This window comes from Esox lucius, chromosome 23, assembly GCF_011004845.1.
Source record: "Esox lucius isolate fEsoLuc1 chromosome 23, fEsoLuc1.pri, whole genome shotgun sequence".
NCBI lineage: Eukaryota > Metazoa > Chordata > Actinopteri > Esociformes > Esocidae > Esox > Esox lucius.
In genome coordinates, this window is record NC_047591.1 from 15,026,433 (window position 1) to 15,050,221 (window position 23,789).

The 23,789-nt window shown below is 48.2% G+C and overlaps 1 protein-coding gene across 3 annotated transcripts; it reads left to right on the forward strand.

The window, feature by feature from the left end:
• Window positions 1–1,012: 1,012 nt before the first annotated feature.
• uhrf1bp1l (UHRF1 binding protein 1-like) lies at window positions 1,013–23,789 on the forward strand. 3 transcript variants are annotated; one of them, XM_034290058.1, is made up of 24 exons: window positions 1,013–1,365; window positions 7,548–7,710; window positions 8,977–9,015; window positions 9,104–9,195; window positions 9,397–9,586; window positions 9,697–9,837; window positions 10,747–10,914; window positions 13,030–13,210; window positions 13,365–13,448; window positions 13,702–13,863; window positions 14,522–14,631; window positions 14,734–14,875; window positions 15,026–15,222; window positions 15,409–16,143; window positions 16,636–17,300; window positions 18,253–18,333; window positions 18,646–18,800; window positions 19,008–19,168; window positions 19,323–19,473; window positions 19,795–19,824; window positions 21,591–21,847; window positions 21,956–22,064; window positions 22,368–22,528; window positions 22,648–23,789. In XM_034290058.1, exons 1-24 carry the CDS (start codon window positions 1,322–1,324, stop codon window positions 22,774–22,776), a joined length of 4,347 nt encoding a protein of 1,448 aa, XP_034145949.1. In that variant the 5' UTR covers window positions 1,013–1,321; the 3' UTR covers window positions 22,777–23,789. The 3 variants fall into 3 exon arrangements, with proteins under 3 accessions (XP_034145949.1, XP_034145950.1, XP_010885704.1); XM_034290059.1 differs by lacking the exon at window positions 19,795–19,824; XM_010887402.4 differs by lacking the exon at window positions 18,253–18,333.

Here is a 23,789-nt window from a genome sequence, read left to right on the forward strand (position 1 = left end):
TAGCCAGAAAGTGGAATTTTAGTTTTCCTTTCAAAATAAAAGTTCCTCAAACGGATGCAGTTAAATCATGCCGTTATAGATCCTGCCAAAATGTATTTAAAGTTTGTTTATATAAATATATATAAATAAATAAAAATTGAATCAATTGCAATCTTACTGTAGATTTATAGACTTCATATTTCCGGTACTTCGGGGCCTCCCAATCCTGGAGGGCCACTGTATCATCCTGACCCGATTTAGCTTTTGACCTGAAGTAGACTGTGCAGTGATTGTTCAACATGTAGTCTGCAACAGCAGCACTTGGTAGCTAGCAAATTCGTTTTGATTTTGGGGGGGAACTCTCCACTGGCTGTTTGAAAAGGCCTTAAACACTAGTGCAAAATGAGCCACTAAGTACTCAGCCTATTATACAGATTGAACATATACATGACTCTGTAGCAACTCACATATATATTTAGCCTTTATGAATTGGGGTATTAGCTTAATCAGTGACGCCTAAGTATTATAATTCTGAAAATGTTGTAAAAATATGTGTTGTGGGCAAGGGTGTAGATTTTGGTTGCATATTGGGGGATCCAGTATTTACTGACCTGTCAGTAATATTGGGGTGTCATGACCCCTGTCACCACCCCAACTATGACCCTGATTGTGGTATAGAACAATATGCAAAATTAACTGACTGGGGAGGTCTTTTCTCCAAGGTAAAGTCACACAATTTTAGGTAAAACAGTCGTATTTGCTCTTAGAAACTATAATTGATGGGTGTCACTGTGTATGCCGATTACATTTCATAGTGATAACATGTACATTTGCAACAGATGTTTTCCCCAAATACAATTCTGAAGTCTAAATATTCACTGACTGTTAATAAAGTACTAACTCATTTGTATTTTAAACACATAATTAACTTTTGTTGAGTTGAAAAAAACTAAAATGATTAACTTTGAATCCATTTGCATCATGATCAATGGGGGACTTACATTTTGAAGGAGAAACAAAAATTTCACAATTGTGCCGAGTCCTAACTGTGCCTAGCTTCACATTGGTCCGCCCATCGTCAGACGTTGTGACAGCACTAGCCGTTCATTTTCAGGTGCTGTAGCAGTGAAGATGGACATTAGCTCTAGAATGAATGGCTTATTTGCTTTCTGAAGCTAGCGAAATAAGCTAGCTAGGTATATGTGACCTGGAATGACACTGTTTTCCGCCCCCCTCTAATCTCCTTGTGAAGGAAGCAAGAACTGGCTAGTCACAGACCACTAAAATGCACCCTGACTTGGGAATTTGAACTGCATCGCTGGGTTAAATCGTTCAGGCGGCCATGGCTGGTCTGATCAAGAAACAGATCCTCAAGCACCTCTCCAGGTCAGTGTCAATTTATATGAATGAAGCAGACAGCTAAAGACAACTGCCCAAGAGGTTTAATTTAGGTACCAAGCTAGCGCGTTAGCTACCAAGCACTGAAGCAGCTTATGTCACCGCCCGAGGCCACTGACAGGGCACTCAGCACAACTAGCTAGCCACAATGTAATACTTGCACAGTTGAACTTGGCTAACAGCTAGCTAGCTAGCTAACTATATTTACCGGGCAGTTGGCTTGTTGGTTGTTATATACAGTTTTCCGTGTTATGTCGTTAGTTAGCTAGGTGGACTGCTGGTTTGTTTGCTAGCTGGTGGTTATGACGTTCACATGCTGTAACTAACGGTAGTTGGCAAACTAGCTAACGTTAATCTGCCTACATCGCCAGGACGAGTAAACTCAAGATTTTACAATGACTGATGTGGTGGGCAGAGTGTAGATCCGATTTAACGTTTCTATAAATAATAATACAAAAAACGAGTACATATATACATGCGGGATGTTCGTTTTGTTCTAAAATACGTAGTGTAGATTTCGGTAATATATAACACGTTTAAGGTCTAGTCCGCCTACATTCGATAGGCTGCTCAACAGTCTGTCATCAAGTAGTTTGGTTTGCTCCGCTACACCTATAGTAAACTGAAATTGTGAACTTCTAGATTCCACAAAATTAGAATGGCTATCCCAGTACTTGCAAAGCAAGTAGAATTTTGCTAACAGCAACAAAGATGTTAATGCAGGTAGGAGTGGACATATATGCTGCTGCGGGTAGAGGGTAGTTCTGCTGTGTTCCACTCAGAACGTGCCCAAACAGCTTGGCGTATTAAAGCAGCTACCAGGGCCTAGGTGGCATTAAGCACCTGTAGACCCTCACATAAAGGCACGTGAAGGAGTAATTACAAACTCTGGATGCCTGAGCTTAATTCTAATCCCATTTAATGATAAAGAGGAAACAGTTTAATTAATCGTACAACAAAAACTAACATTGAAACCATTCATTGCAATTCAAATGCGCATAAATGCAATTTCCTATGGAAAAAGTTAGTGCACCCCTATCTGTACTATCACATAAAATGGCTAAAATTAGAATCAGCTGCACCAAAATGGGTGCAAGTGATTCGAGAATCATTAGATATCCTTATTTTTTCACAGGGGGAGAATACTACTACTTTAGACTGAGACTACATGTTTTCAACCCAACTAGCCACATACCAAGTTACTTAGTTCATTGATTTGTTCCCTATGGCCTATTACCTGAACTTTAAGTTGGGTTAAATAAAAAAAAACAAAGTGCCTGTGGACCTCCAGGAACAGTGATACTTGTTGATTCTGAGAGCTTTCAACTGGGCTCTAGTGTTGTGGTTATACTCTGGGGCCTTAAGCATCTGAATACTTCCCCATTGTATTCTGAGGGAGGGGCTCTCCATTCCCAGTAATGGTATTAGTTTCCCCTTCATTCAACTGAGCCTACCTAGAACTGACTAATGATCCCAAAGCACACTCTTACATCTTTTGCTCCAATAACACTTTCTCTAAACCAGAGATGGTACAACCTTCAATAAAACCTTCAGCCTTTAAACTATGGGTTAAAGTCATATTTTTTGTGCTTTTATTTTTGTACCCTTGTCGTCCCAGGTATGTTGACTGGACTGAAAACACAGTATCATCTAGAAGGTTAACTGCCTTATTCAGCAACAGATCAACATATATTTTTTTTTACCTTCCTGGCTTGTGATTACTGGTCAGATTCTCTCACCTCTAGGCTACCTGCCACCTCAAAATTGTACACAAGAATGAATGACCGCTAACTGTTTGGGATTGACTCAGTAAGCAGAACCGCAGCAGGGCCACCACAATTACAGTATTAACTCTGTTAATGACAGTGCCAAAACAAGTGCCATAACAAAAAAAACAACAACATCTGCCGACTTGCTAAAATAATAATGGCATTTGAATGGATAACCTTGGGCCCTGAGAGGCACAATATCTAACTCAGTACCTCTCTGAGGCCAGATGTTCCTGTCCTTATAGTTACACTCAAGGCAGTTAAACTGGTTGTGTTTCGGAAACACACAAAGCTTTGTAATGCATTGTTTGACTGCCCTGCGTTGCATTGTAAACCAAAAGCATTTGATTTTCAGTGGTTTCAGCGACGACCGCTGCGTTTAAGTTGAAAGGTAGCGGTTTTGAGGACCATGGCTGCTGTGCCCTTCATGGTTCAAGCAATGATGCGTTCGTAATAGGGCTCAGACGCTGTTAGTTTCCCATACTGCCTGTCACTGCGTAGGTTGCTGCCACCCGGTGTGGTTTTCACTCAAGCCCTCTAACCCCGTGACCTTTCAGTTTCCTCTAACGTGTGTATCCTTTCTGTCTGTTCATTATCAGCATCAATCAGGGGAATTATGCCACCAGTTCCTAGTGTTGTCACGTGACCTTCGTTGTCGTCACGTGATTGGCCCGAGCATTTCAAGTGGACCCGCCGGTAATGTTCGCGGCAACTCGGACGCTTGGGGCCTATTTACCAAGGTGCTGGTCAAGAGTGAGAAACATGACCACGTCAGACGTGGTTCAGACATGTCTGGTCCACGTTATGCATCTTCGTGTCCTGAGCAGCTCAGCTCTAAATGGGTATCGGCAGCCATCGGAATGTTCCTACCACATGAAGGCAGAAGAGAAATGCTGTACTTTGATGCTTTGCTGTATGTCAGCACATTGAGCTCTGAAAACCCACTCAAACGCCCAGCCCCAGAGTTCATGTGTGTCGTTTCCACCAACACTGCTGCTCTCAGGTGGCTTCATTTGTGAGTTGAGAACATTGTGGCTCCCCATTTCATGAACCGGCTCAGGTATCGCCAGGGCTCCAGACCAGGACTAGACACAGCAGGATCTGGGGTTATACAGACACACACACACACACCTACATAAAGAGACCCAGAGACTGAATTGTGCATGCATAAAAACACATGTCAATGTCTGGCTTGTGTGCGCTTTGGGTACTGTCAGTGTTGAGCTTTGGTCTCCGCTGTGTTAAATATTCATAATACTTCAGCTCATTGTGTGATGATCAGGTGTCAGGAAAGCTTCACTCACAGGCTCGACTCCTGCCCCGTCTGTCTGTCTCGTTAAGTCTGTCCGTCACTCTCTCCATCTGCCAAGACCTTAGACCAGGGTCCCTCAAAATCCCATTTCAGCTTGATGGTGCTTTCAGGGAAGTGGCTACACTGATGGCCAGATGAAAGATTGAAGAACATACACATACGCTGACGTGCATACACACACACACACACACACACACACACTCACACACTCACTTTGAGACGCACTCACACACACTCACTTTGAGACACACACTCACTTTGAGACACACACAGATGTCAAATGCTGATTATCACTGGGACGAAGAGTATGGAAGGTGCTGGTTACAAATAGTCTCATATTATTAAAAAAATATGTCGATTTTGAAAGGACAAGGAGGCAAGGTTTTTGGGAAAATGAGTATTGTAATTAAGTTATTTCCATATTTATTGTAACCTGCCACTGTTAAGTGAATGTTCTGTCTCTGTCTTTGGATAGCGGTAAGTAATTGAACAAGTTCCTTTTGAGGGAAAAATGTTTACCATTTAAACAGTTTGGTTTGCAGACCAGAAATTCAGCCGGTTATCTCTTTAATAAGTCCTACACTGTTGTATCCAAATGTTAAAACTACGAACAGAGAGACAAGGTGGAGGTTTCTGAAACACACCATAAAGAACATACATCCGCTCATAGGCATTTTGAAAGAGATCCTGTGATTCTCTGCAGAATATCTATATTTTTGATGCCAGACCAATGAAGACATGCTGTTTATTAAGAAAATGGACTTATTCCATTGCTTTATTTCCTGTGTGTTGAGAGCAAAAACACTGGTGCCGTTATAAAATAGTTTAACAATCTATCATGTAATCTGTACAAAAGATCCAGACACAGGTGCTCACGCATATTTGCAGAGACTCAGAGACCTAAATTGAACCTAATATTTTACCAGGTAACTCTGGTTCTTCCCAGAGAGAGAGAGTGTGTGTTTGACTGAGTGGTTGTGTGTGCCTTGAGGAAAGTAGCTCTAGACAAAGTGACCTTTTCTTCCCTTGTTTAGATAGACTTTGTTGAAGGTGGGGAATGTCCTCTGGGTTCGGTGACCACACGCAGTAGCTAGCGGGAAGGCACACACTGACACACAGGGCCCAGGGGTGAATGTGCCATGTAATATTTATGACTCTGATGGAGGCCGGTAAAGGTTATCATTGGAGACAAATGACAGCGCAGGCTCCATTTACAGCATGTGTGTGATCCGAATCCCTGTACACCCACGAGGACCTCAAGTCCACACCAAGATTGTAAAAACCTTTCTGACGACACTCCATTCGATTTGAAGGAAATCTTCCACACCTAAACAAGCCTACTCCTGTGTAGTCTTCTGAATCCCAGTTCAAGTGTTTAATCTGTTTAAATCATAAATAGAAAAGTAACGATCAGGACAAATGGAGCAGTGAGTTTGCCACAGGGGCAGTTTGTGATGAGCTGTTTCCAGTGACGTGTGTAACATTCCTGGGCGGCTGCTGGAATTCTGCTGCTTCCCTGGTGGTGGCGGTTAGAGGACCGGCTCTGGTGTCAGACTTGTTTCCTCAGAGGGCTGAATGAAAGCCGGTTTTTCACTTGACCGGTGAGTTACGGTGACTGATTAGGTAGGAAATCTGGTCGTCCAGGTCTTAATTAGACGCCATTTGTAAGGATACATAAGTGAGGCAAGCAGACGCTTGGCCCTCTATGGGGTGACACCCGTGGGCTTAAGTATGGGAGCTCTGTTGCTCTTCACACTGTGCTGCCAGTCTGTTGCCTTGATGAGTTTCTGCCACCCAACTGAATAATTCACTAGAGAACTGCTGCCCCAGAGCGTAGATCTAGGGTCGGTTTAACCTCCCCGACGCTAACACTTGGGGAGTGAAAAACGGAACTAAAAGCAGGGCGTGAAGGCTATGCCAACTACTGGAGTCTTACGTAACATATGTTGGTTCTCAGCTTGGTGACTAGGGCAATTGGATTCTGGTGTCATTTTGTTTTCCCTCTCTCTCTCTTTCTACATGTTGTTTGAATGTTCTTCCTGATTCCTCGGCATATATGCTGACTGAACGTTGCTACACTTTAACTGACCCTGTTTAAGGGTGCGTGGTTTCTCTCTCTGTGTCAAATTAGCTGGCAGCAAACCAGGTAGGCCTGCCTAACAAGATAAGTCTGCATGTTTCAGGGTTTATTCATCGTATGAACAGTGACACGCCAGGGTCGGGACATTCAGCTCAATCCTTATTTACAGTGTCAGTGTGTCATTTACACGACCATAACCTTTACTCCGTCCCTCCGCGATCCGCTTTATTCCGCAGGCTGAAGTGCTTGATCTTGCTGCGGCAGTTGTGGCATTTGACATTTGCATTTCGGTGTGTAATGATTTGTTTGCTCAGTCATAAATGGCCGCAGAATAAACCATATAACGTTGTAAAATCGCGGTAGTTAAAGGTTGAAACTGATTACTCATTCCTGATTAGGTGATAATGCTGGTATAAGGGCCAGATTGCCAGTGTAGCCTGGACGGGCTTTAATACACACTCCGACACAATGTCACGGGTTCTTTAGTTACCTCTGGAGTCTGGACCCCCCGTTTGACGTCCCATTCGTACGACGGCGTCCCTAGGCCGAGGAGCCCTGGGACATTACGATTTGATCTTTAATCTGGAGGAATAGAGTCCCCGACTGGAAGTCCGCGTCGTTTCACCTCATACTGCCAGGCACACAGGGACTGTATCTGACCAGGAGATCCCAACACCGTTGACATGCCCCTGCCTCCTTCAGGACGGCCCCCAACCTAATGTCATTTATGTTCAACCTATAATCTTCGTAACGCTTCTCTCCCTATCTCTGGCGCTCCCTATCTCTCTCTCTTTCACATTTTGTCCTGTCCGCTCTTGTTCTTTAGACAATCCCTTACTTCAGTTTACTCGTCCATTACCTTTCTTGCGATCCCCTGCTTATCTGTTGATCCCTCTTAAGAGCAGGCCTGTCTTGCATTTGCTTTTGTGTTGACGTTTGATAGGGTTTTCATTTATGTCGGAATACAAAACCCACAATAGAGATGTTCCTCTCTCCTCCCAACATGCAGGTTTGCTAAGAACCTGTCCCCTGACAAGATCAACCTGAGCACGCTGAAGGGGGAGGGCCAGCTCACCAACCTGGAGCTGGACGAGGAGGTGCTGCAGAGCATGCTGGACCTCCCCACCTGGCTGGCCATCAACAAAGTGGGCTGCAACAAGGCCGCCATCCGGGTGAGAGACGGACACACACACACACACAGCTCTCTGGGACAGACTGTGCTCTCTCTCCCCTTGTTTTCAGATGTACCCCACAGTAGTCCATGTTTCTTATTGATCATGCGCTTTAACCCCCCCCCCCCCCCCCCCCCCCCCACCATGCACGACAATTGACTCCATATAAGGCTCCATGTAAAATGGGTTGAATTCCCCTTTAATCGACTGGCTGACTGGCACTTTTCTTTGACCTACACTAGGCCTCTCGGGGTCGCTCGTCACACTCTCTGTAATGACCTCAGTGCCACGCTGAAGTCATAACAGCCGGTCCATGGAGTTGGCTACGTGCGTGTGTGAATGAGTGCTGGTCCGTTTGGTCTGCCCGCCACAGAGCTCTGGTGATACAGTTTCATCAGGCGGAACCTGCTGCTAATTACTCTCAATGTTCTAAAGGGAGAGAATGTGAGAAAAAGAGGACCGAAGGAGAGAGTTCCCCTGCCGCTATTGAGCTGCTGTAACTCTATGGCTATGGGACCGATGATTCTCTATTGGTTTTTCTTCACTGGACACACAACACCCAGTTCAGAAGGCAGGCCCTAAAATACTGTTCATTGTCTAAATCTGTTTGTCTGTCACCTCCTCACATCCAGGCACCTGTTATCTCTCTCTCTGGCATTGTTTTAGTCAGCTGATGTTTTAGTGCCACAATTCAATTTAGGTCCACATATCTAACTATTTATAGTTCAGCATTAATAGCTTTAATCAGGGATTAATTTGCTACGGGGAGGGAAAGTCCACATATCTGAATGTGTGGCTAATCTCTTTGGAGAAAAGGCTATTTTATTTGACATGGGTTCATGATTAAGCGGGGCTTCTCAATAGGATTAATGTAGTTTAGGGAGAAGTGAAATAGGCTCGCACGCCAACTGCTTGTCTAGACATTCTGTGCTTGAATTATTCTCTGTGCCTGGCGCTCTTTAAACAGACAGAAAGTTCCATTCATGTCAATTTATTTCAGATGAAGGTGATTCTATTTCGATCTATTCAGTTAGATTTCATTTTAGGTTTTTGGAGTAGTCGCTTCTGTTGGTATTTCAGACAAACAATGGAAGAAATATGGAGCAGTATTTAGCCTTTACAGTAGATGGGGAGTTTTTCATAAAGCTTGTTGACAACTACTGTGTGGTCTCTCACAAGGTAAGGTGTTGTTTCCAGTGTTTAATATTGAGCTGTTACACTGTGATTGGTTAATTCTGGTTTCCTTTTCTATTTTTTTATTGACAGATCCCATGGACTAAGCTGAAAACCCACCCCATCTCTCTGGTAAGTTCAGCCCTCCTCCCCCTATTGTGTGTGTGGGTGTGTGTGTGTGTTTCTGTGTGTTAACCATCTGCATCTCTCTGTCTCCCAGACTCTGGACAAGGTGGTGATGGAGATGAGTACCTGTGACGAGCCCCGCCCACCCAACGGCCCGTCTCCCATAGCAACGGCCTCCGGGCAAAGGTGGGAGCTTACACTTTGCTTATCTCTCACTCGCTACGGTTAGGGAGTAGCTGTGTTTACTAGTGACTGTGGGGTTCGTATTGTTTGCCGTTTGGTTCTGTGTCTGTCTACGTTTTAACACCATGCTCTGTTCCATTGGGCAAAAAAAAAAGAGGCTTGATCCAAATCCAATGTTCTGTCCATTTCCCTCCACCCGTCCAGTGAATATGGCTTTGCTGAGAAGGTTGTGGAGGGCATCTCTCTGTCCATCAACTCCATCGTTGTGAAGATCAGTGCCAAGGCGTTCAACGCCTCCTTTGAGCTGAGCCAGCTGCAGGTGTACTCCGTCAACACCAGCTGGGTCCTCTCGGACCTCCGCTTCACACGCATCCATGACCCACACAGAGGAGAGGTGGGTGTCCTGCGCGTACCCACACACAGACCTGCAATGTAGCCCTTTAACTTGATGCGTGCGTGCGTGCCCATAGCATCTGCAGCTCAGACGGGTTCTTCCCTCCCCAGATCCTGACATTTAAGGAGATCAGCTGGCAGATGATCCGCATCGAGGCGGACGCCATCCAGAGTGCCGAGCACGAGATACTGAGTGCCCCCATCCGCCTCATCACCAACCAGTCGAAGATCAGAGTCACCCTGAAGAGACGAGTATGACGCGCCCGCTCATACACACACACACACACATACACACACATACACACACACCCCTGGGTGTCTGCGGGGGGGGGGGGCAATGTTTGTTTTTAAGCGTTTTTAAGAGTGTTTTGGCTGTCATGTTCTGAGACAACTTCTATATATTTTATATTAATAGCGCCTCTTGCTGGACAGTATTATATATATATACTAGTTTGGACATTTAAAGCAATGGTAGGCAACCCTGGTTCTAGAGTGTCTTGACAAAATGCGGGAGTAGGTAGAGAACATGCTGTGATTTCAACATCGTTCATCCAATATGTTGTTGTGTTATAGACTTAATTCATAATTGATAATATTTTTGTGTGAAAAAAGAAAAGTGAAAAATAGAAAATATCTATTATTAAAGTCTATAACACCATGAAAGGTAAAGAGAAGGTGGAGGGGTCAGAAAACTCCCCCCAGGCACTGTGCACATATTGTCTGAGCACAGTCCTTGGTTAATATCATTGAGAGCCTTGTGTGAGCAAACAGCCTTTCAAAATCACCTTCAGTAAACAGAGATCTTTATCACATACAAACAGAAGAAGGCCCTGTAGCCACTGTGTATGTTTAAACAGATCAGACTATGTCTGTTAGTGTGCCAGACAATTTGTCTGTGGGTGTGAACAGACTTAGCTATGATTTCTGGCCGCGGATTTGAATCGGAGTTCAATCTCTAGTCTTAATAAGACAAACCGTACCGACTAACCATTTGGGTCATTTCCTTGATAGATGGATGAATGTATCTCCTGGTGTCACTTCGTTAGTTTCAAGTTGTTGTCATGTGGATGGTCACGTGAACTGCTACAACGTGTCCCCCCGTAGAATGTGCCTGGCTGTGTTTCAGCATCTCATGTTAATGAATGGACGTTACGTCTCCAGGCTAAGGACTGTAACGTGGTGGCGTCCAAGCTGGTCCTGATCCTAGACGACCTCCTCTGGGTGCTCACGGACTCCCAGCTCAAAGCCATGGTCCAGTACGCCAAGTCCCTCAGCGAGGCCATGGACAAGTCCGCCCAGCAGAGGAAGAGCATGGCCACTGAGGACCAGGTACACAGACACACACATTAATAAACACACACATCAATAAACACACATATATACACGCCCACATTAACACGGGTACACATCGACACTCACACAAACACACACATCAACACACACGCATAGGCAACCACATTGAAAACACACTCAATCTGTATCTTTCTGTCTGTCTCTCTTCGTCTCTCTGTCTGTCTCTCTTCGTCTCTCTCTCTGTCTGTCTCTCTCTCTCTCTCTGTCTGTCTCTCTTCGTCTCTCTCTCTCTCTCTGTCTGTCGCTCTTCGTCTCTCTCTCTCTCTCTCTGTCTGTCGCTCTTCGTCTCTCTCTCTCTCTCTCTGTCTGTCGCTCTTCGTCTCTCTCTCTCTCTCTGTCTGTCGCTCTTCGTCTCTCTCTCTCTCTCTGTCTGTCGCTCTTCGTCTCTCTCTCTCTCTCTGTCTGTCGCTCTTCGTCTCTCTCTCTCTCTCTGTCTGTCGCTCTTCGTCTCTCTCTCTCTCTCTGTCTGTCGCTCTTCGTCTCTCTCTCTCTCTCTGTCTGTCGCTCTTCGTCTCTCTCTCTCTCTCTGTCTGTCGCTCTTCGTCTCTCTCTCTCTCTCTCTCTGTCTGTCTCTCTTTGTCTCTCTCCCTCTCTGTCTGTCTCTCTTTGTCTCTCTCCCTCTCTGTCTCTCTTTGTCTCTCTCTCTGTCTGTCTCTCTTTGTCTCTCTCCCTCTCTGTCTCTCTTTGTCTCTCTCTCTGTCTGTCTCTCTTTGTCTCTCTCTCTCTCTGTCTGTCTCTCTTTGTCTCTCTCTCTCTCTGTCTGTCTCTCTTCGTCTCTCTCTCTCTCTGTCTGTCTCTCTTCGTCTCTCTCTCTCTCTGTCTGTCTCTCTTCGTCTCTCTCTCTCTATGTCTGTCTCCATTTCATACTGTTGGTCTATCTTTTTCTGTAGCTCTTGCACTCTATCTTGCCTTTTGTATTGTCCAATTACTAGCCCAGATAAAACATGCTTGTTGGGTTAAACTGGGCTGTCTTCTTAATACCTGGCAATGTCTGCCTTCTGGTGGTGGGAGGGAGTACTGCCCAGGCTTTTACTCACAATGGCCCTCATTTATCAAAAGTGCGTACACCAAATTTCCAGCGTACACCCAAAACCACGGTGACTTTGAGATTTATCAATATGGACGTTGGCGTACGGCACTCTCAAATCCTACGCCAGCTCAGGAAGTGGTGTACGCACGTTTTGATCCTAACGCACTGACAAACGAAAAGATATGATATATTATGACCCACTGTAAAAAAAAAACAACAACATAATTATAAACTTCAGTGTTTATTTTTGTGCAACATGGACTTCAATGTTTAATTTGTGTGACTTTACCAAAGCATTTGATTTATATGTATTCCTTCAGATGCGAGCCTGTGCGCTTTACATGACGTTTCAGGGTTAGGCCCGGCAGTTGCGCACGGACTGGGTTCAGTAATAAAAGGCTTTTAATGACCAAAATATAATACAGACTGACAAAATAATAGAAATGACATTCTTCTTCTTTTAAATAATAATAATAGAAATAATAATAATAACGACATTCTTCTTCTAAATGACAATAAACCTCATTAATAATAAATATCATAAAATAATAAGACGAATATTACAAATTGTCATGCAATTATTAATGTGAATGAATGGTACTCCACATCACATCATAATTTTTTATTCCGCTTTTTAAACTGGCAAATGAGACAATTTTATTTCTTTCTACCTCCCTGGTGATCGTCTCAATCTCCACGTCAGAGAAGTTTCTCTTTTTTGCCGTCTTCCGTGTGTCCATGGCGTAAAATGAGGGCGTGGGGGAAGTGGAGACTTGAATATATAGGGGCGTGTTGTTCTAATGACGGTCGTTTTCAGCCGCGGCATTTATCAAGGGCAGGTATTGCGTACACCTGGATTTTAAAGGTACGCACAGCTTCATAAATCAGGTGGTGAGAGGAGTGTAAGCAAAATCTTAGGCCGACATATACACCCATTTCTACGCAAGAATGATAAATGAGGGCCAATGAGTTTCATGCACTTAAAATACTGACGTCCTCTTTGTTCTCTCCCCGTCTGCACCTGTGTGTGTCTGTTGTCTACCTGGTCCTGTCCGTGCCAGGATTCCTCGGTGCCGCCCACAGCCCAGCAGGTTCGTGCCCAGCAGGCATCGTCAGGCTCCGACCAGAGTGTCACCATGGCCAAGCTGTTCACCGCCTACGACGTGTGCGAGACCTCGCACCACCTGCAGATCACTCACCTCGACCTGCATATCTGCGACGACATCCACGCCAAGGACAGAGGTACGCGCACTCACTCACGCACGCACGCACGCACGCCCTCGGGTGTAAGAACACAAACCCAGGTGCCAGAAGACACAGACCGGCTGGCCGACCACATGGCCTCCCTGATGGTCAGTGCTTTTGGAAGCATTGATGCCGTCTTTCCTCTGTCCAGTGAACAATAAGAGGATGACCGGTGGGGCCATGCAGCTCTCCTTCAGCCTCATCACACTGGACTACTACCCCTTCCACCGCGCAGGTAAACCCCCTGCCCCTCCGACCCCCTGCCCCTCCGACCCCCTGCCCCTCCGACCCCCTGCCCCTCCGACCCCCTGCCCCTCCGACCCCCTGCCCCTCCGACCCCCTGCCCCTCCGACCCCCTGCCCCTCCAACTGCCAGGAGTCTTTTGTCTTTGTAGCCCCTCCCATAGTGACACGGGTAACAGGCGTACCTCTACAATCTCATCCTTTGCGTTCAGTCCCTCCCTCTGTTCATCTGTGTTTTCTGTCCAGGTGACAGTTGCCTCCATTGGATGCACTACAGCGAGGCCACAAAGGCCAGAGAGGTCTGGGTCAAGAGTTTACTGGAGGAGTTCAAGTCCAACGTGGAGATGTTGAAGACTGTCAAGAGAGACCGTCAGGGCCTGGTGAACACACACACCTCACCCCAGCATGGTAAACACACACACCTCGCTGGAACACGCTAAATAAACACACACACACACACAGCTTCCCGCAGGTTGAAACGTTCAAGTAGCGTAAACGCGCGTTGGAGCGCCTGCCCTCTTCCCCAAATGCTTCCCAAGCAGAAGGATGTGTCTGGGCTTGACTTGACATGGCGTGATCTCACACCCCCCAGTGCAGTATCACAACCCTGGGAGGGGTCCTGATGTTAGCCTCCCCGACCGCGCGTTAAGGTGGTCAGGCTGCGTGCCGAGCGTCGCCCTGTCTCGTCACGCCGGGCTGTTGGTCTTCTGTCGCCCCTGTCCAGTGTTCCGGTGCCACTCCGGGGTCTCCACTGTTAGCTATGGTCCACTAGAGCAGGACGAGGGAGGACGAGGAGGACGAGGAGGAAGAGTAGTGGTGGTTAGGGGGCCGGACAACCTGCCGCCAGGGTGGGCGAGGGGGCGGGCACAGTGCTGCTTTCCGTGCATAGAGCCAGGTACCCCACTGAACCGTGGAGTGCGCACGCAGGGTGCGGTGATACACACTTTTGGCTGGACGACCTGAGAGTGTTTGGTAGGACGGCTGGTGGTCTCTCTGTGTAGTGCTCTTTACTGACCCCCCCCCACCCCCATTCCTTCCTCTTTTGTCTCCCCCCCTTGTTTTCTAGGTAAGATCAGTACTGGTTCGACCAGTGTCCTAATTCCTCCCCAGACCCCAAAGAGCCAGCTCATGTCCAGCTCCTTCATTCTCCGGGTGGCCGATTTCAGCATCTACCAGGTCCACACACGCACACAGTTCACATGGTTACCTGATAAACACACTGACACTTCACTTACTGACGTCTTGGGGTGTTCGTGCGTGTGTGTGTGTGTGTGTCAGGTGTCCACGGCAGACCAGAGGCGCTCCAGTCCTAAGGCCATGATCTCCTGTAATAAGAAGTCTCTGTACCTGCCACCTGAGATGCCTGCCGTCCACATTGAGTTCACTGAGTACTACTTCCCTGACGGAAAGGACTACCCCGGTAGGATTGGTTCCTACTTACTAACACGCCCCCCCCCCCCCCCCCCCCCGTCCATTCAGGTCTACTGTGCAACCTTGATTATCTTCCCCTTCAATCTCCAGTCCCGTGGAATTGACCAGCTTGATGTTTGTTCCCCCCCTGGTCCTGCAGTGCCTTGCCCCAACCTGTATGTGCAGCAGAATGCCCTGCAGCTGGTTCTGGATCCCAGGAGCCTGGTGTGGTGCAACCTGTTTGCCCTGGACCTGAGGCAGAGCCTGGAGCAGTTCATGGAGCTCTACAAGCTCAACGCCGAGGAGCAGAAACCCGAGGAGCACATGGATGTCAGGGTGGACGGCCTCATGCTCAAGGTAGGGGTCAGAGAGGTCGCGCTCCCATGGTGATCTTGTCCAAGCCGCAGATATGAGGCCCTGTCAGGCTTTGAATTCAGTCGTCTGAGAAGCTACACGTCTGTATCTGTGTTAAAGCCTGTGGAAATGTTAGACACGCGTGGTTCCTAATGAGGTTTCCCCGTCTCCTCCCCTCCACCTCCCCAGTTAGTGGTACCCACGGACAGAGACCCCTCCTACCCCCAGGACCTCCCCCGCTCCATCTCTGTCCAGTGCTCCGAGATGGTGGCCACCAATACCCGTCAGCCCTCCAACTGCACGCGCTCCCACCTCGAAGCCCTCCTCCTCTCCTTCCAGGAAGAGCAGTTCTTTGCCGCCTCCTGTTCCTCCTTCCCTCGCTCCTCCGCCTCCTTTCCGCTGATCCACCCCATTTTCCAGCGCCACGCGCACGAGCAGGACACCGTGCTGCAGGACGTGTATAAAGGGCTGGTGGCTCCCTCGCTGGGAGTTGACGCCCTGAAAATGGCCGCCGCCACCGACCTGTGGGCGCTTCACTTCGCCCAGTTCTGGGTGGACTACGAGGGGACGCGCGGCGGCAAGGGGCGCCCGCAGCCCTTCGTTGACGCGTTCCCGCTCACCGCGTGGGTGTGCCAGCCGGCCCGACATGCCCAGCACCAGGAGAGGCTACGGTGCGGGGCTCCCGGAGGGCCCCTGTCCCGGAGTGGGTCCGTGGATGTGGCAGGACATCTGCAGAGGAAGAGGCTGTTGAAGGAGTACTACAGTACTGCCGTGTCGGACAAGGACACCGGCGCCACTCTGCCGCCGAGCAACGGGCTTCACGAGCCCCTGTCCCTGGACAACATCCCCGCCTCTTCGACCCCTTCCAGGAAGGAGGCGGACATGCACGTTTTAGTGCACGTGCAGAAGCATTTGAGTGCTCAGGTGAGTTGTGCTTATGGGTAGTGTCTGTATGGGGGGCCTAACTCGTTTAGTCGACCGGTTGTTTTGTTTGGCCGTTTGGCTCTTGGTCAACCTGTGGTTTTATAGATTGTTTTGAGTGGTCACTCACGATCCATACTGAACAAACTAAATTATGTAATATTTCATTTAATAAGCTACCTATAGATTTATTCGGCAACCAGTACAAAATATTTGGTGTATGTGCTTGTTCAGAACCACCAACAAGTCACAATGCTTTACAAATCCGTCCTGTCACATTGTAAAACCTCCACTGTGTACAGGTAGGCCATGGGATTCTCCTGGTTTTGGACTCCAGAGAAGTGACATGTTATACCAAGATATTATTAGTTGCTTAACATGATCGACTTCAGAGGGTGGGGGTGGGTGGTGGTTTGTGTCTCCGGGTGAGTCAGACAGTACATCTTCCTCATGCTGTGTGTGTGTGTGTGTGTGTGTGTGTGTGTGTCTCTCCAGGTGAGTCACAGACAGTACATCTTCCTCATGCGTCTCCAGCGCAGCCTTAAGGCTTTGCAGCACACCCTGCAGCAGGACCTGGAAGAGATGGGCTCCAAACGGGACAAGACCAAGGTCACCTCAGAACCCGCTCCGGATCACCAGCCGTTCACTGCCTGTGTGGGGTTTCTGCTCAGAAGTGCCGAGGTAGCCCTCCTCTTGAAGCCTGTACCCCAGCCCGAGGGTCCCGGCTCTCCTTTGGGGTCCGAGTTGTCCCCCTCGGAGAGTAGAGCCAACCTGGAGGCTGGTTGCGATGGAGGGGAGGGGGGCAACAGAGGGACCCCTGTGGAGGAGGCTGGCGCTAAGGGAGGCTGTATGGTGGACCAGCTTCTTTGTGGGGTTATAGAAGATGGCGGAATCACGCAGGGCCCTGCCCCCCTCGTCCCCGCCTCCGCCTCCAACCGAACGGCGTCTCTAGACGAGAGGACTGGGAGATCGAGTTTGGAGGAGGTGGGAGAGGCTTTGGGGGAGGCCTGGACTGTGGGAGAGGAGCCGGCGGCTGTGGTTAACTGCAAAGCCCAGACAAGTGAGAGCTCTGGAGCTGAGCCCAGCATCCCAGACCCCATCTCCAGCAAAGACTGGAACGAGAAGAACCCTGGGGCCAGAATGCCTCAGTCTGTGTCCAGGTAAATTCAATCCCATCATCACTGAAATATAGTCCACTTATTTGTTGTATTTACAATAATAAATGCTATTTAGACTCATTAGTGTAATACAGATCTGTATTCACCATAAACTCATTACATATTCCTGTGACACGACCAACATGAGCTATTCATGGTGTCATTATCATTATGCAATCTGTTATGCAAGATCTGTGTTCACACACAATTCTTATGATAATCTTAAAATGAACCATCATTGCAATTCCTGCAAAACGGCATGCAGTAAATGGTCGCTTTTTTCCCCCACAACTGCAGATTTTACTGTTACATCTGTGTTCTTGGCCAACATAGAGTCATTACTGTTACCTCGGTGTTCATGGCCAACATAGAGTCATTACTGTTACCTCGGTGTTCATGGCCAACATAGAGTCATTACTGTTACCTCGGTGTTCATGGCCAACACAGACAGACTGTCTACACTGTTACTTGGGCATTGCTTTCACACCAGTGTGTGTTTACTGTCTCAATGTCAATGTGTGTGTGTTACTTGCCTGTCCCCGCAAAATGAAAAAAAGTATTTTCCTGCTTAAGGGAAAGCTGTAGGGTAAAACTCTATTGGGGTTTGTTATAGGTTTAGGCTTTAGGGGTTTGGTGTTAGGGTTAGGTTAGGATTAGGTATAAAGGTGAGGTTGTTGGGGTTATGGTTAGGGTTTGGTTATTGTTAGGTTCACGATGTAGGGAAAATGGGGAATATTTTTCTGGTTCCCCCCCAAAAAAAGTGTGTGCGCACGTGCTTGTGTGTTCCTGACTTGTCCAATGGCATCCCTTACAAGGTGTGTGTGTGTATTTCTATGTAATCTACGTGTTCGTTTTTGTCTGTCTGTGTTCATTTCATGCATTTGCGACACTCTGCAACATGGCTCTGACCCATGCGAGGGGTGTGTGTGTGTGTGTGTGTTCTCTTTCTACAAAGGAAAGGAAGTTTGTCAGTGGTCTCTGAACTCCTCAGTTCCGCCACCACCCGCTCCACCTCCATGTGTTCTATATCCAACATGTAAGACACTTAGGGGTCTGTCTGTCTGTCTGCGAGCGCCCACACCTTTCCCTTCTGTTGTCTTGATGTTCCTTTGGGTTCTGTTGTATCTGCCCGCGTGCATGTAGACCCGTCAGAGGGTGGGTGTCAGTCAGCTTTAGGTCGCTGTGTGTTTCTGGGAGTCGTGTTCGTGTTGTCTGCCGTCTGGTACCCCAGGTTGGGTCCTTGTGGTGTGGGGGTGGGGGGGGGGCGGGGTAGAGCCGGCATATTCAAATCAAGTCCTAACCCCCTTTCCCATTCGCACCCGCTCTTCAAACATTGTGTGTGTTCCAGCGGTCGTCTGATGAAGGAGCGTTCCCAGTCCAGTTTCTCTGTGTCATATAAGAACATGAAGAAAAGCCCGTCTCTGCAGTCCTTGGACAACTTGTCCATAGACAGCTACCTGATGGAGGACGGAGACACAGACACGTACAGCCTACTGGAGAGAGGTAGGGCGCGTGCACACGCACAGAGATTCCATGAATGAGATTGCCTTTCCATTTGGAATTACTTTTGCAGGGAGTTGCAGTACCTAGTTTGGTCGGTAGATGGCGGTTGTGAGCTGACGTGGCTTTTGGTTCTTGTGTGGGATCTATAATATTTATCAGTGGATCGGTAGAGGACTGTCAAACCTGATGTACGTGTTGTGTCCACAGATGACATGTCGATCTCAGGCTTCAAGGACGCCGTGAGTGAGCTGAGCGCGACAGGGGGCACCGCCGAGGCTAGAGCGGGCACAGTGGAGCCGGACGGCACAGGCTCACCGGACACCGCCAGCGCCACCTCCCAGAGCATAGACGAACCCACCAAAGACATGGTAGCGCGCGCGCATTAACACAGATGACGTGACACTCAACCTGCAGTACACTTCCTCACCTGTGTTGTGTTCATTTCCTGACCTGCCCATTTGACTCACTCTGAGTGGATTGGATGTGCCAATTGTGGGGCTGTGTGTGCTCCTCTGTGCCCAGGTGTCGGTGCTGGTTCTGAAGGTGCAGTGTGTGTGCGGGGCGATGGAGGTGTGCGGGGAGAGCACGGCCGTAGCTCTGGAGGTGGGCCGCATTAGACCCACGCAGCTAGGCAACGTCAGCCTCCGACAGTATCTCAGCAACCACAGCCTGGGTGAGAACACACGTTTTACTGTCCTAACCCCATGACCGTAACCCCAAAAACCTAACCCTAACCTCTATCTCTAGATTAAACCCCAACCCCAGTAGTAGCCATCACCCCAAACCTACCCATTGTAGCACCTGGGCATAGACACGCTCATTACAGTCAAACTGCAATTTTCCCTGTTCCTCACATTCAGGGAGGAATAGGTTAATGCCAACACACACACGCGCACACACACACTGAATGGCACACTGAACTACACACACACACACACACTGAAAGACACACTCTCCAAGCTGACTTGGTTGTCCCTTTCCTCGCTCCCTGCAGGTCTAGTGCCCCCTGCCCAGGGCAGCCAAGGTATGTGTTTTTGTGTGGAACACAGGGCATGGTAGACATTACACAAGCTTGCATAGAAGTGTGTCTGTGATTTTGTTCCGCTGGTGTGAAGTGCGATGGTGTTACGTAATATTTAGACCTGAAACCCTTACCCAGACCGTGGCATGCTACACACGCTCTTGACTTTGTGCCATGTGACGTAGCAGTAAAGGAATGTTGCACGGTGGCCTGCTGTGGTTTCAGTAAGTACTGTGTGATTATAGTGGGGGGACTGTATTGTGTCTGGAGGGGTGTAGGTCTTCCAGCTGGTGCATGGAGACGGATGCATCAGCGCTAATGGGCCATTAGCTCCCATTAGCAGCTACATTAAACCTTGTGTGTGTGTGTGTGTGTCTGTTCATGAGACTGCAGGGGGTGTGTGTGTGTGTGTTTGTGGGACTGCAGGTTGTGTGTGTTTGTGGGACTGCAGGTTGTGTGTGTTTGTGGGACTGCAGGTTGTGTGTGTTTGTGGGACTGCAGGTTGTGTGTGTTTGTGGGACTGCAGGTTGTGTGTGTTTGTGGGACTGCAGGTTGTGTGTGTGTTTGTGGGACTGCAGGTTGTGTGTGTGTTTGTGGGACTGCAGGTTGTGTGTGTGTTTGTGGGACTGCAGGTTGTGTGTGTGTTTGTGGGACTGCAGGTTGTGTGTGTGTGTGTGTGTGGGACTGCAGGTTGTGTGTGTGTGTGTGTGTGTGTGTGTGTGTGTGTGTGTGGGACTGCAGGTTGTGTGTGTGTGTGTGTGTGTGTGTGGGACTGCAGGTTCTGTGTGTGTGTGTGTGTGTGTGTGGGACTGCAGGTTGTGTGTGTGTGTGTGTGTGTGTGGGACTGCAGGTTGTGTGTGTGTGTGTGTGTGGGACTGCAGGTTGTGTGTGTGTGTGTGTGTGGGACTGCAGGTTGTGTGTGTGTGTGTGTGGGACTGCCGGTTGTGTGTGTGTGTGTGGGACTGCAGGTTGTGTGTGTGTGTGTGGGACTGCAGGTTGTGTGTGTGTGTGTGGGACTGCAGGTTGTGTGTGTTTGTGGGACTGCAGGTTGTGTGTGTTTGTGGGACTGCAGGTTGTGTGTGTTTGTGGGACTGCAGGTTGTGTGTGTTTGTGGGACTGCAGGTTGTGTGTGTGTGTGTTTGTGGGACTGCAGGTTGTGTGTGTGTGTGTGTTAGTGGGACTGTAGGTTGTTTGCCAGGTCCATTCTAGCTTTGAGTCAATGTTCCGTCTGTCTTTCTGCAGTAGGTTTTGCAGTCTCAGTTCAGTGGTTCAAACAAGGAGAACCCTCAGAGTAATCCTGATCTCTCTCCTTTTCCCATCTTCTTTCTCTACTCATTCAGTCTCTCTCTCCTCTCTCACTCCTCTCTCTTCTTTCTCTCTCTCTCTCTCTCTCTCGCTCTCCTCACCTCTCTCTCACCTCTCTCTCCCACAGTTTCCATCTTTCCGGAGGGAGTGGGGGAAGCCGTATCTTTATCTGAGTGTCTCTACTGTGCTCTCTGGTGCTTTGCTGGCCTTGAAATTGCTTTATGGGATTAACCACCCCCAAGCTCTTGCTTTATACATCTGGAGAACCTCAGAATAAAATGCACAGACTGGGCTTCAGTAGCAAGGCTGTGTTTGATTCCCTACCAAACGGTGTCCCCTGAGCCTCTGTGTTGTGGTTGCACTCTGCTGGATGTATTGCAGCCAACCTAAGCCTCCTCTTCTTAATGGGAATACGTTGATTACTGTGTGATAAAGTAATCATCTTCTCTCCTTCCTGTCTGTAGGCAGAGGTCTGGAAACCAGTGCCGATGGGACTCCCCATAACCCGGAGGTCCGGGCTCGGCTGGAGAGCGGGCCCTGTGCCGCCGCCCACTCCCCCCTTGCCGAGACCAATGGTTTCCTCCAGCTACGGGTCCACGGCTACCGGGCCAGCTTCCTTATGTCATCGCTTCGGAACCTAGCGCACTTCCTGGAAGATGACTCCGCCCCCCAGGTCCTCCCCATGGAGATCAGTGTGAGGGACACGCACATCGACCTGAAGGTGAACATACACGCCAGTCAATATCAGTGAACCTTAGTTTATGATGCATGTCGGCATGATGTCCAAACACACACACACACAAACACTAATCTCTGTCCTGCTGTGCAGGATGACGGTCCCCGTGACAACCTATCGGACCCTGAGCCCAGCCCCATCACCCTACACATCTCTAACCTGTTGATCCACAGGACTGACGATGGAGCCTTCTCCATTGGGGGTGAGACACTCTCGCGCACTCACGCTTTCAATGGCTCACACACTTGCTCGTTTCTTTGGCGGGAGTCAAGAAAAAGCCGTTGGGTTGGATTTGCCAAACTAGCCTACCAACCACAGAACTGGAAAGTAGTAAAAGCACAGCACTAGAAAAACCCATCAATTAGAAAAAAAGTTGGCCTTAATTTTGTGAGCCATTGCGTAAATGCAATGACTGACAGGCCATGGGATCAGCTAGTTTTAGTGCCATCATCTAATCCCACATTTAATTCTACCTTGTTCTCTATTTTCTACTCTTTCTTTACAGTGGAAAGTGCGTCTGAAGCAGGTCCTAAAAAAGAGATGCCATTGATTGACAGCTATGTGTCTCCTGTCTCGGACATTGTGGGTGTGGTCAGCAGCATTCCCAAGGCCACACAGACCCCCATTTCTCCAAGTCCCACCCCATCCGCCCCCAACAAAGAACAGGTGAGTAGCCCACTCACGCGAACATAGAGAATCTCACAGACATCAATGAATCATCCATAATAATTCACCAATCCTTAATAACACACACACACTTTTTATTACCCCCCCCCCCCCCCCAGCTGCTGCTAGAAGAGAATGAGTGTTTGAAACTGGAGCTCTCCAAAGCAAAGATGGCTCTAGCTGAGGCTCAAATGGAGAAAGACTCCCTGTTGCACCGCATGAAGAGCCTGAGAGTGAACACCAGCTAGGCTAACAGAGAGCCGGTGACCACAGGCCTGTAGTGTTGCTCGTCACCACAGGGGGTCAGCAGAGAAGACATCAGACAAGCATCCTACAAACATTCTACAAGCATCATTCAAGCATCTATCAGTGAAGGTGTCAGCCAGGTTATTCACACCTAACCCAATGAAGGGCTGTTTTGCACGTGCGTGTATAAACTAGCCTTTACACTCACACATTTTTTTTCAAAGTGCCCCCAGAAACACACACACACACACAGTCCCTGAAATCATGACAGCAGGGCTACCACCTTTGCTTTTCTGCTTCAGCCCACCATTTCCACCTGGTCTCTTACACTGCGTATAGGACGTGACCAGCGCACCGTGTTAGAGGCTGTCTTCCCCAGGCTGGGCCTGCAGTACACATGCTTGTTTTACATTGACCTGGTTGTTTTTCGTTTGTCTCTGTTCATGCAGTAAGTTAGTGCTCCATCTCTCCAGCCACTGAACTTTGCAAGCCTGCGCTGCCGTCTCCTGAATGTGTAGAGAGAGGGAGGGGGGGGGCGAAGCCACATGTTTAGAAAGAGGGAGGGGGGGACGAAGCCACATGAAACAGCCCTTGAGGAAGAAGGGATGGGTGTTTGTCTATTGCCCTCCCTGTTGGATAAACAATTGGAATAAGGGCCACCTCATTGTATATCAAGGGAGGCTTGTCTGCTTGGATGGGGCACTGAATGTCATATTTTGGAGGAATGTCTTTTACAAAATTGTTAGTTTATTTTTTTGCACTGCGCTGGCTGCGACGTAGACCATGTCATTTATAAGTTGTGTAAAAAAAAAAGTATAGTTATCAAGCTTTTAACCGACTCTACTTTGTGTGTGTGTATGGTAATGTACTTGATGATGTACAAAAAACACACACACACACACACACAAGAATGTTTTCTACAAAATTCTGAATGATTGCACAATTTGACATGTTTGTGTGTTTTTCATGTTACTAAAACAAGCACTATGTTGAAAATTAAATATACACAATTATA

Coding starts and splice junctions, on each gene's coding strand:
- uhrf1bp1l (XM_034290058.1), top strand. CDS start 1,322: ATGGCTGGTCTGATCAAGAAACAGATCCTCAAGCACCTCTCCAG. Junction 9,016..9,103: donor AAACCCACCCCATCTCTCTG/GTAAGTTCAGCC, acceptor TCTGTCTCCCAG/ACTCTGGACAAGGTGGTGAT. Junction 14,876..15,025: donor TGACGGAAAGGACTACCCCG/GTAGGATTGGTT, acceptor CTGGTCCTGCAG/TGCCTTGCCCCAACCTGTAT.